The sequence below is a fragment of the Lutra lutra genome, chromosome 16 (genome assembly GCF_902655055.1).
Source record: "Lutra lutra chromosome 16, mLutLut1.2, whole genome shotgun sequence".
NCBI classification, from domain to species: domain Eukaryota; kingdom Metazoa; phylum Chordata; class Mammalia; order Carnivora; family Mustelidae; genus Lutra; species Lutra lutra.
The window spans coordinates 40849275-40862197 of NC_062293.1; the positions used below are offsets into that span (position 1 = coordinate 40849275).

The 12923-nt window shown below is 40.2% G+C and overlaps 1 protein-coding gene across 2 annotated transcripts in view; it reads left to right on the top strand.

Annotated features, from left to right (window-relative positions):
• Positions 1-12923, top strand: part of CRLF3 (cytokine receptor like factor 3) — a 36948-nt gene extending 24025 nt beyond the window's left edge. For both annotated transcript variants that reach the window (XM_047708102.1, XM_047708101.1), the window contains exons 7-8: positions 10269-10381; positions 11454-12923. In XM_047708102.1, the coding sequence (XP_047564058.1) occupies positions 10269-10381; positions 11454-11710 (370 nt within the window). In that variant the 3' untranslated portion in view covers positions 11711-12923. The remainder of the gene's footprint in view (positions 1-10268; positions 10382-11453) is intronic.

Genomic DNA, 12923 nt, shown 5'->3' on the forward strand with positions numbered 1-12923 from the left:
GAGAGCCCCACGCAGGGCTCGATCCCAGGACCCCAAGAACATGACCTGAGCCAAAGACAGAGGCTTAACCCACTGAGCCACCCAGGCACCCCATAGACCCTGCTTCTTGATGGGAGAAGTGTCCAAGAATTTGGAGGCTTTACTTTAGAAATGCTGTGGTTGAAAACTGTTAGAAAGGGGCCACTTGGTTTAATGCTTACCTTTGGTTAAATGTTAGCGTGCCCTTTTCTGAATAAATTTAAGCTTAAAGAATCTTTTTCTGTATAAGGCTGGTTTCTTTCATCACCAGGTATTTCTTCAATTCTAATTGTTAGCTCCTCATATTAAAAAAAAATTACTAAATTAATATTTCCTGAGAAGATTAGGAATAGGGCATAGTCCCTACTAGGACTAGGAAGTTAATTTGTTTTGGGGTGATTGTCTGGCTCAGAGGCACATGTGATTCTTGATCTCGGGATCATGAGTTCGAGCCCCTCATTGGGTATAGAGATTACTTAAATAAACTTTAAAAAAAAGTTAATTTAGAGTCTTTGAAATCTTCTTGGTTTCTCCTTATACTGAGAGAGAATGCATTGTCCTGGGGAGAATACAGCTTTGTTAGGTTTTATGTTTTGCTAAAGTGGTTTCCTCTAGGAATATGATACATAGTCCTTTCAGTTTAGAGTTTGATTCTTATGACCGATATGGGAATGCCAGACAGAAGAGTTTTCCCGCACGACTCTTGATTATATAGACTTGAGTGAGGTAAGACAGCTGGTTTCCTAAGTAGATGGCCTTTAAGATTATATACTCTGGCTTTTAGTTTCTCTCTAGATGGAGTGTTTCATGATATCATGAAGGTGTATCTGCTTTGAAGTCTTCACATATAACAGTTCTTCCAAATAATCTAAGGAATGTTTCTTAGGCCTTTTTCCTACCCATTTTCTCTCTGTCTTAAACTACTTTTCTAAAATGTAAGGACAGATCTTCTAATCAACTCCAGTCTTTGAATGAGGCTAGTGATTTCGTTCAACCTTTTCTCCATTCAGATGGTATCTATAGTACTTGGCTGAGAATGTGGCATTTAAGAAAAAAAGGGGGGAAAAAAAACCCAGAATCTTCGACTCAGCATAGAGTAGTGCGTTTATAAATTAGTATAAGAAAGATCCAGGGGCGCCTGGGTGGCTCAGTGGGTTGACTGTGGATTTCGGCTCAGGTCATAAGATTGAGCTCTGTATCAGGCTCTGAGCTCAGGGTGGAGTCTGTTCATCCCTCTTCCTCTCCTCCCCCAACACACATGCTGTCTCTCTTTCACAAATAAGTGAATAAATAAAATCTTTAAAATATTAAAAAAAAAAAAAGATTTAGACTGCTCTGCAATGCAGAGGAAGGAAAAGTTACTTTTACTTGAGGGATTGGTGAAGGCTTAGTGCAGCTAGAGGTGGAAAGGACAGTTTAGATGGGGGAACAAAGCAAGAACCAAAGATAGGGAGCAGGAAAAAATACAGAGAGCAAGTAGTAAGTCTGGATCAGGTTAATGGAGACAAGCAGTATGGTCAGAGAGGTAGGAAAAGCCTTTGAGCAGGCTGTATATATCTCTTTTTTTATTCTTTTTAACATATGCATTTCTTTTTTTTTTTTTTTGAATGATTTTATTTATTTATTTGTCAGCACACATGAGAGAGAACACAAGGAGGGGAGTGGGAGAGGGAGAAGCAGGCTCTCTATTGAGCAAGGAGTGTGGGACTAGATCCCAGAACCCTGGGATCCTGACCTGAACTGAAGGCAGATGCTTAACAGACTGAGCCACCCAGGTGTCCCTATATTTCGTTTTTAATTACTCAAAGAAATACCCTTTTGGAGGTCACCTGTGCCCATTTACAGGGAGGATATTTGATACTGCAGAGATCTCCATCCCTCCCCCTAATAAGACAGGCCTCACCAAATCAGGTTTATGTTCCATTATTTTGGGGACAGGAGCATGCTTTCCATTTGACTTTTCATGAATTCACAAGTTGAGCTAGACTATACAAAATGTTAATAGCCAGCTAGGATTTGTTGAACCTTACTATGTGTTAGTTGTTTCTTTTTTTTTCTTTTTAAGATTTTATTTATTCATTTGACAGAGAAAGACCACAAGCAGAGGGAGTGGCAGGCAGAAGGAGAAGCAGGCTTCCTGCTCAGCAAGGAGCGCAATGTGGGGCTCCATCCCAGGACCCCAGGATCATGACCCGAGCCGAAAGCAAATGCCCAACTGACTGAGCCACCCAGGCCCCCCTGTGTGTTAGTTCTTAAGTGCTTAATGAGTTGATGTCTATAAATCCTCATTACATTCTCATGAATTAGATATATTTTGTATATATGGAAACTGAGATGTCAAAAGATTAAGCAACTTGGGGGGCTTGGGTGAATCAGTTAAGCACCCTACTCTTTTTTGTTTGTTTGTTTTTTTAAGATTTTATTTATTTATTTGAGAGAGAGATAGCAAGAGAGAACACGAGTGGGAAAGAGAGGGATGGCAGACACTTAACTGACTGAACACCCCCCAGGTTCCCCAAATGCCTAACTCTTGATCTCAGTTCAGGTCTTGATATCAGGGTCATGAGTTTGAGCCTCACATTGGGCTCCACACTGAGCATGGAGTCTACTTAAAAAAAAAAAAAAGATTAAGCAACTTGCCTGAGGTTGTGCAGGTTATTAATAATAGTGCCAAGATTCGAATCTTGACAGTCTGGCCCTGTAGGACTCTGCTGTGACTTCGTGAGGTGGAAGGCCATGAGCAAACCTCATCTGACCTATGATTTACAAGTCGGTTGGCTGCTGTGTGAAAAATAGTCTGGGAAGTGGTATGGATACGGTCCGGGAGACTAGTCAGGAAGCTATAGTGATAATGCTGGTGAGAGCTAATGGTGGCTTGAACCACGATGGGGCAGTGGAGGTAATGATGAGTGGTCAGAATCTGGTCAAATCTATATATATATATATTTTAAAGATTTTTATTTATCAATTAGAGAGAGAGAGAAGGAAAGAGAACAAGTAGAGGGGAGGGGCAGAGGGAGAAGCCGACTTCCTGCCAAGCAGGGAGCCCGATGTGGGGCTCGATCCCAGGACCCCGAGATCATGACCTGAGTCACGCAGGTGCCCTTGAATCTGGATATATTTTAAAAGGAGGACTGGCCAGATTTACTAGTAGATTGGTTGTGGTAGGTGAGTCAAGTGTGACCGAGTCAAGTGTGACAAGTTTTTGGTCTAAGTAACTGTTGGGAAAAATTACCATTTACTGAGGTTTGTAAGACTGTAGGAGGAGCATATTTCTGGGTGAATAATCATTTTGTTCTTTCACATATTAAATTTAAGTTCCTTATTAGACCTACAAGTGAAGATGCTGAGGAAACCGTTGGATAATCTGGAGTTCAGTGGAAAGAGCCAGGTTGGAGAGTTTTTAGACCAAAAAATTTAGATTAGGGGCGCCTGGGTGGCTCTGCCTTCAGCCCAGGTCATGATCCCAGGGTCCTGGGATTGAGCCCCGCATCAGGCTCTCTGCTCAGCAGGGAGCCTGCTTCCCTCTCTCTCTCTCTGCCTGCCTCTCTGCCTGCTTGTGATCTCTGTCAAATAAATAAAATCTTTTTTAAAAAAATTAGATTAAATGAATCATCTTGGATTGTGATTGCTGGGTTAGACTGGGTTTATCTAAGGAACTATCAAACTGCGTTCTAGAGTGGCCATGCCATTTTCCATTCCCACCAGCACCTATGAGATTTTCTGTTGTTCTTCATCCCTACGCGCATTTGGTATTGTCAGTTGTTTATGTTCTTTTTTTTTTTTTAAGATTTTAAAAAATCTTAAATCTGGCAGTATATATAAAGACAATATAAGAAAAAGTGGAGGTTTTATGGGGAATGCAAAGCTGGTTTAATGTTCAAAAATTTATCAATTTACCATATTAACAAAAGAAAAGCAGCATAATTACATTAACAAATGTATGAAAATTATTAGACAAAACTAAACATTCACTTATGGATAAAACTCCCAGCAAAGCATAATTAAAAGGGAACTTTTTATTTTGTTTATTTGAGAGAGAGAGAGAGAGTGCATGAGTGGGGGAGGAGCAGAAGGAGAGGGAGAAGCAGACGCCCCATTGAGCAGGGAGCCCGATGTGGGACTCAATTCAGAGACTCCGGGATCATGACTTGAGCCAAGGGCAGACACCAACCAACTGAGCCATCCAGGCACCCCAAGAAGGGAACTTTCTCAACCTCACAGAAGGTATCTACAAAAACCTACAGCTCGGACACCTGGCTGGCGGTCAGTAGAGAACAATGCTTGATCTCAGGGTTATAATTACGTTTGAGCTCAATACTGGGTACAGAGATTACTTAAAAATAAAATCCTTAAGAAAACAAAACAAACAAACCCTACAGCTAGCATCATCCCTAATGTGAAAGACTGAATGCTTTCCTGCTAAGATGTGGAATAAGCATGTAAGCTTTCAACACTGCTATTCAGAATCACACTTCTTATAATAATAATAATGTAATGAGACAGGAAAAAGAGAAATGACAAAACAATGATGAAAGACATTTTTTTTTAAACTAAATTAAGAAATTACCGTATCCACGGATTGAAACAATCAAAATATTAAAATGCCAATTATTCCCAAACTGATATATAGATTCAAGTTAATCTTGATTATAATCCCGGTAAAAAAATTTTCTTAAAAATAGACAACCTGAATCTAAAGTTAAATAGAAAGAGGAACTAGAATACTAAAACAAAAAGAGAAAGAGGTTGGAAGAATCCTACTACTTGATATCAAGACTTACTATAAAGGTACAGTAATCAAGATTATAGTTCTGGGAAGGGACGCCTGGGTGGCTCAGTGGGTTAAGCCCCTGTCTTTGGGTCAGGTCATGATACTGGAGTCCTGGGATCGAGCCCTGCATCAGGTTCTCTGCTCAGCAGGGAGCCTGCTTCCTCCTCTCTCTCTGCCTGCCTCTCTGCCTACTTGTGATCTCTGCCTGCCAAATAAATAAAATCTTAACAACAACAACAAAAAAGATTACAGTTCTGGGAAAGGAGAAACACACAGCTCAATGAAACAGTCCAGAAACAGATCCCCACACATATGGCCAATTGATCTTTGACAAAGGTAAAAGGCAATTCAATGGAGAGAGGACAGTCTTTTCAACAAATAGTGCAGGAACTACTGGACTAGATTCTAAACAAAACTGAATTCAACCCATATTTCACATATTACACTAAAAGTAATTCAAAATGTCTCACAGATCTGAATATAAAACTTAAAAACATAAAGCGTCTACAAGAAAACAGGAAAAAAATCTTTTAAAAAAGATTTTATTTATTTATTTGACACAGAGAGAGCACAAGCAGGCAGAGAGGCAGGCAGAGGCAGAGGGAGAAGGCTCCCTGCTGAGCAAGGAATCCAATATGGGACTGGATCCCAGGACCCTGGGATCATGACCCAAGCCAAAGGCAGATGCTTAACCCATTGAGCCACCCAGGCACCCCACAGAGGAAAAACATCTTGTGACCTTGCATTACAGCAAAGACTGGATACAATACCAAAAGCACTGGATGAGTGCATAAATTGTATTTCATCAAAATTAACAACTTATAATCCACAAAAGACATTGCTAAGAAAACAAAAAGACAAGCCCCAGACTGGTTAAAAAAAAAAAAAACAAAAACAAAAGACTTATAGTCATCAAATTTCAATAATTAAAAAAAATTGTTCTAAATAGGCAATAGATTTGAAAAGACACTTCACCAACGAAGATATACAAATGGACAATAAGTGAGCATTGGAAGAGATACTATCTTTGGCTATCGAAAAGAAAATTAAAACCACAATTAAGATACAACAACATGTATACAGAATAGCTGAAAGCAAAAATAAGAGGAGGTAGTCTGGCTGGCTCTGTTAGTGGAGCGTGTGACTCTTAATCTTGGGGTCGTGAGTTCAAGCCCCACACTGGGTTTAAAGATTACTTATAAGAATGAAATAAGGGACTCCTGGGTGGCTCAGTTGGTTGGATGACTGCCTTCGGCTCAGGTCATGATCCCGGAGTCCCAGGATCGAGTCCCGCATCCCCGGGATCGAGTCCTGCATCGGGCTTCCAGCTGCATGGGGAGTCTGCTTCTCCCTCTGACCTTCTCCTTGCTCATGCTCTCTCTCACTGTCTCTCTCTCAAATAAATAAATAAAATCTTAAAAAAAAAAAAAAAAGAATGAAATAAAATATTTTTGAAAAAAGAACATAAACATGGGGCGCCTAGGTAGCTCAGTGGGTTAAAGTCTCTGCCTTCAGCTCAGGTCATGATACCGGAGTCCTGGGATCGAGCCCTGCATCAGGTTCTCTGATCAGCCTGCTTCCTCCTCTCTCTGCCTGCCTCTCTGCCTACTTGTGATCTCCATCTGTCAAATAAAATATAAAAAAAAAAAAATCCAAACAAAGTGAGCCAAAGTACAGAGTAATAGGGATGGCGGATTAGCCTCTAGTTGCCATCGAAATTGCTCCTGTTTTGGGCCAAGTTTTCTCAGAATATTTTACCTTTAAGAAAAATTATTACCCAGGATGTTCTACTCCTTTACTCTATGCAGAGGATGTATTTCTAGTAACTTGTTCATAAATTAATTTTTTTTAAATATTTTCTTAAAAGATTTTATTTGTGGGGCGCCTGGGTGGCTGAGTAGGTTAAAGCCTCTGCCTTCGGCTCAGGTCATAATCCCGGGGTCCTGGGATCGAGCTCCACATCAGGCTCTCTGCTCAGCCTGCTTCCCCCTCTTTTTCTCTGCCTGCCTCTCTGCCTACTTGTGATCTCTGTCAAATAAATAAAATCTTTAAAAATAAATAAATAAAAGATTTTATTTGTTATCCAACAGAGAGAAAGAGAGATCACAAGTAGGCAGAGAGGCAGGCAGAGAGGGGAAAGCAGGCTCCCTGCTGAGCAGAGAGGCCTATACAGGGCCCAATCCCAGGACCCCAAGACCACGACCCGAGCCAAAGGCTGAGGCTTAACCACTGGGCCACCCAGGTGCCCCATGTAAATTAATTTTTTATTAATTGTATTTCAGTTGTACATGCGTAGAGGAGGTTGCTACCATAAATTATTTTGTATAGCATTTTTCTTTTTCATATAGTTTCTTACAAAACTAATTTTCTGTGAGAGAACAGCTACAGCAGTGTCTGAGGCTATGATGTCCTCACTACTTGTCTTGCAACTTAAAAATTCAGTGATTTTTAAACCTTTGTTCTACTTCTTAGTGAACTATGAAAATAATTCTGTGTCTCAGATATATTAGCTATTTACTTCCCTGGTTTGTTCCATGTTCAGAGCAACTTTTATAAACTTTTTATGTTGTACTTGTCTTCTTTATCACATACCGTTTCAGTGACATATGCTTTTAGGAATTACTTTGTAATTTAGTCACATTAGTTTTTTTCTTCTTTCCAAGACTTTTTTTTTCTCAATGCATTGAAGGCCTTTTCTTTTTTACTGCTATTTATTTATTTGAGAGAGAGCAGGGGGAGGGGCAGAGGGTAAGGGAGAGGGACAAGCGGACTCCCCACTGAGTGTGGAGCCCGACTGGAGCTTGATCTCATAACCCTGAGATCATGACCTGAGCCGAAATCAGTCAAGAGTCTGACACTTAACTGACTAAACCACCAGGTCCCCCCACTGTTAGTCTTATGTGAGCTTCCTTGTACATGATGAGTCACTTTTCTCCTACTACTTTAAAAATTCTGTCTTTGAGTTTGGACAATTTGATTATAATGTGTTTCACTGTGATTTCTTGGGTTTATCCTATTTGGTGTCTGTTAGGCTTCTTGAATCTAAATGTCCATTTCCAGGGCGCCCAGGTGGCTCAGTTGGTTAAGCGGCTGCCTTCGGCTCGGGTCATGATTCCAGGGTCCTGGGATCGAGCTCCGCATCAGGCTCCCTGCTCAGCGGAGAGCCTGCTTCTCTCTCTCCCCCTCTCCCTGCTGCTCTGCTTTCTTGTTCTCTCTCTCTAGCTCTCTGTCAAATAAATAAAATATTAAAAAATAAATAAATAAATAAATAAATAAATAATGTCCATTTCCTGCTCCATATTTTCAGTTGTTATTTCTTTAAAGATTTTATTATTTATTTATTTATTTGACAGACAGAGATCACAAGTAGTCAGAGAGGCAGGCAGAAAGAGGTGGGGAAGCAGGCTCCCCGCTGAGCAGAGAGCCCGATGCAGGGCTTGATCCCAGGACCGTGAGACCATGACCTGAGCCGAAGGCAGAGGTTTAACCCACTGAGCCACCCAGGCACCCCTCAACTGTTATTTCTTTAAATGAACATTCTGGGGGCACCTTTAGTTTTTTATTTGTCCCATGTGTTCCTGTTTCTCCAAATGTCTTACAGTTTTGTGTTGGGATCTATACATAGGAGAAAACATCCACCTCTCCCCGTTTTTGACCTGGTTTTATGCTGGAAAAGAGCCTCGCAGATGAATTCAGCTAGAGATGCTGGGAGCCTCTGACACCTCTTTTGGGAGGATGTGACTTCCCTGTGCTAGCATGTACGATTTCTCAACCAGAGAGCTCCCTGGGTCTTTCAGGAGCTCGTATCTCTTGCTCCCTCTGGTGCCTGTTTGTGGCACTGGTTGTTCTCTGATGTACAGCAGCAAGCAGCCCTGTTCTGTCTTGTACTCAGTGGCCACCAGGCATCCAGAGTTTGCCAGCTCCCCATCAGTGCCCACATCCAATGAGACAGACAGCACTCCTTTGAGCATCCCTGTGAAAAGCTAGCACAGAAGCACATTCAGTTCTCTCTTCCTCCCAGGGAGAGAAGCCTCAAGTTATGCACCTGCTCTGAGTCACATCCAAAATGTACTGGTTATTAGATGCCACTCCTCTCATTTCTTTGGTCTTAGCAGCATTCAGGCAACCATACTGTGCTTGTTCTGTCCGTGCTCTAAATGAGGCGCAACAGAAATCAGTCCTTCAGGCAACTTTCCAAAGAGCTGGAATGTTGGATGCACGCTCCACTCCTCTCTCTCTCTATCCCAAAGGAAAAGTCCAGAAGCCCGGGTGTTCTTGCCAGGCACTGGGCTGTGTAGCTTCGGAGAAGGACTGACTTGGGAAAGTGAAATTTTTCTTCTTAGCCATTTCACTGCAGCTGTTTTCAGCTTGTGGTCCGTTGAGGGACTGCAGCCTCTTAACTAGATTCTGGAAATCTCATAAAGGTTTTTTGGTCTGTGGATCATTGTTAAAGCAGTGTTTCTGTGGTAGAAGAAGTACTGGGACTTAGGAGTCTGCCATCTTGCTGACATCGGTCTCCTCTTCTCCGTACTTCTTAAGATTGCTGGTTTAGAACTAAGTGAAATGACTTCAGAAACCTGCCCACATATTTATTTTGATCCTACATGTTTACCACTTTGTAACAAAAGACATTTTCAGGACATAACAAGTATAAATAATCACATCTTCCCTTGGTACAGCTACATTCTGTTCCTTGCTAATTTTTCTTTTTCTATACTTGCAAAATCTGGCTTTCTGGAACGGAGGGAAAAAGATGCATCTGGTAGTAGAGATACAGGTTGACTTTATATGTAAGTTTCCTATTTCTAGAGTGCATAAGGATGTATTTTGAGACTAAAACACAAAAAGAAATGCTTGAACCTTCCACATATGATGTTAGGCAAGCAAAATGTGTTAGTAACTATTTTATTTACTTTTTAAAAGTTATGTCTATTTTTAGAGGCTTTTAATGGTTGATAAACAGTAATAAAACCACTGCATAGACTCACTTTGAAGGTTTAGGTGTGATGGCAGACCGTAACAGTCACATGTCTTACTATGGCAAGTATGACAAGTTTTCTGCGTGTCTAGAGCCAGAACATAAAAATGGGAATGAGCTGTCGTAGCTGTGAATAGCTACCATGGTGTCTACAGTCAGAATGCCTGAATTCCTGTCTTGGGTCCAGCACTCAGCCAGGTGAACAGGGTCAGGTTACTTAGACTCTTTTTAATCTTGTTTTTTCTCATGGATAAAATGGGTATGGTAATAAGAGCACCTACCTCATGGGCTATTAGGGGAATTCAATGAGATGTGTGATATAGATAAAAAATTTTTAGATCAGTGCCTGGAATTTAGGAACTGCTAAATTGTCGTTGGGTATTATTAAGAGCAAGTTTGATGAGATTGCTCTTTTTAACCTTAGTGACTGTTAGATATATTTAAAAAAAAAAAAAAAAGAAGAAGACAATTAATGATCTCTCTCTACCTCATTTCCAGAGTTGAAACCGTGGGGCAGCCAGACAGAAGAGACAGTATAGGAGTGTGTGCAGAAAAACAGAATGGATACGACTCTCTGCAGCGGGACCAAGCCGTGTGCATCAGTACAAATGGTAAGAGATGCACGACTGCTATTCTCTTCAAAGTATGTGAATTGCTGGAGTAAGAAGTGAATCTGTCCCAGCCACCACACGTCTGTAGCAGGAGATGAGAAAGTTTAAGTCTTTATGGCATACCTGTATGGCTACTATGTGCCAGGCATTACTCTCTTCCCTTTACAAAGAATAAATCATTTACTCCTTTTAACAATTTGTCAAGGTGGGAAGTAGTATTCTACCCATTTTATAGGTGATGAAAACCAAGCCACAGAGAGGTTGAGTGACTCGCTTAAACTCCCATAGCTCAGAGGTGACTGAGTTGGGATTTGCACTAGGCAATCTATGTCTGGATTCCGTGTGCATAGGTCATCTGAATTCAACAACAATTGGTGAACTGAAGAGAGAGTTTACTTAATTTGTTTTATCTCCCTAGGGTTCTTTGGCCCCTTACTCTATAGTCATCACACATTTTTTTTTTTAATTTTGTTTTTAAAAATTTTTTATTTATTCATTTGCGAAAGAAAGAAGGAAAAGGGAAGAAGGAGAGAGAGAAGCAGACTCCCTGCTGAGCAGGAGCCCAACTTGGGGCTCGATCCCAGAACCCTGTTATGACCTGAGCTGAAAGCAGACACTTAACCAGTGAAGCCACCCGGGCACCCCTACAGTAATCACACTTTTGAAATCCCCTCTCCAGATGTGTTAATATGTTGTGGTGTGGGTCAAGCAGTAGGTAGAACAAGATTCTTGTTTATTTCATGTGCAACAATATTGCTATTCCACAGGATATAATTTTGTAATGGAGTCAAGCTTCTTTTGATGCCATCCATGTGGGAAACTCGGTCTCCGTTCTAGAAGAGTAGAACCCTGGATCAGAATTCTAAAATATGATTAAAGCTTTAACTTTTTCTCCTGCCACGGGGATGGGGGTTAATTAACATGTTGAAATGCATTCTCTTTGACCAGTTGGCATTCTAAAATGTTTTCTTGATCTGAGTTGGGAAATTACCTGTGTTATCGGTAATCTAGAATCCATTTCCATTCTTCATTATCGCTCACATGTAAATGACTCTTTACTTTAACATTTTAGGTGCAGTTTTTGTAAATGGAAAAGAAATGACTAATCAGTTGCCAGCAGTTACTTCTGGGTCCACTGTCACATTTGACATTGAAGCTGTAACTCTAGGATCCACCAATAATAACGAAGGAGGAAACTTCAAGCTTCGAGTAACTATTAGCTCAAATAACAGAGAGGTGGTTTTTGATTGGTTACTTGAGCAGTCTTGTGGTTCTCTTTATTTTGGTTGCTCGTTTTTCTATCCTGGTTGGAAAGTGTTGGTATTCTAGATTTTTGGGTGATTGGTTTTGGTTTTGCAGGGTTTTAAATGTAGCTGTCGTTAGCGGAGTTTAATTGTAATTGGTTCCAAAAAAATTGTTAGATTCATCTCTCATTTAAGCCATTGGAAATGGAAATTGTTGACTGGATTTATTTTGGAGTATTTTAGCGGTAAGAGATTTGACTATTGTGGACAAAATTGTAGTGCATTCAGTCTTGTAGCGTAGTGTTAATTGAAATATCAGCATCATGATAAAAATGAAATTGGCTTTTAAAGTATGAGGAGATACAGGAAGCCGGACACCCTTCCACTGTGTACTTCTTAAAAAGTTGATTGTTAAAACAGAAAAACTTAATGTAACATTATCTTATTAAATTTCTATCTTTTTTAAGGATCCCAGACCATGTAACACTTTAGGATCAAAGAGTAGGACTAGAGCAGCCAGAAGCTGGAGTTCTGTAACTTACAATCACTTGTGTGCTCTCCGCATGAGTGGTGAATATGTTCTCCATATTCAGGTATTTATAAGCAGTATTGAATTTTATCTCACGTTCAGTAATCTTTAAAGTCCCAAAAGTGTGATAATTCTTGCGTTAAAAATTACGGAGCAAATGTCTACAATAGGCAGAGTATTTTCTTTTTTCTCTCAGTACAGTTCGATTCATGCTAGACTAGAGGATTTTTACAGGGTAGAACTACTCATGAGAGTGGTATGTAATTACAGCAGTAGCCGTTCACATATATGTAACGTGCACATGTGCATAGCCAGCCTCAGTGATGTGTATGTTACTACCCGTAGGGTATGAGCTACAGTCCAGTTTAATGTCAGTTTTATAAACGGTCTTTTAGTGGACCAAACAGATATAAGATAAATACTTGACCTATTTTTTTGAAAGACTTAAAATTTAAGATATTTATTTGCAGGACCTGCTTAGTATGTAAAAATGATTATCTTAACTCGCTATACCAGCTTACAGATTTTTTTTAATGTGAATTTTTTTCCTTCATTTTTAACAGTACAAATGTGGAAAAGCAAGTTTGATATTTTTGTAAGATAATTTATTTGGGGATTCAGATTCCCTGTTAGACAATCATGACCTTTTCCCCTTGCCTTTTTATATATAAGTCAGCCGTCTTTCATTTGTCTAGTGATTGTTAAGATGTGCTAGAATGTAGATGCCTCGCCCAGCTGTCTGAAACAAAATAAAAAACTAAAAGTTAAA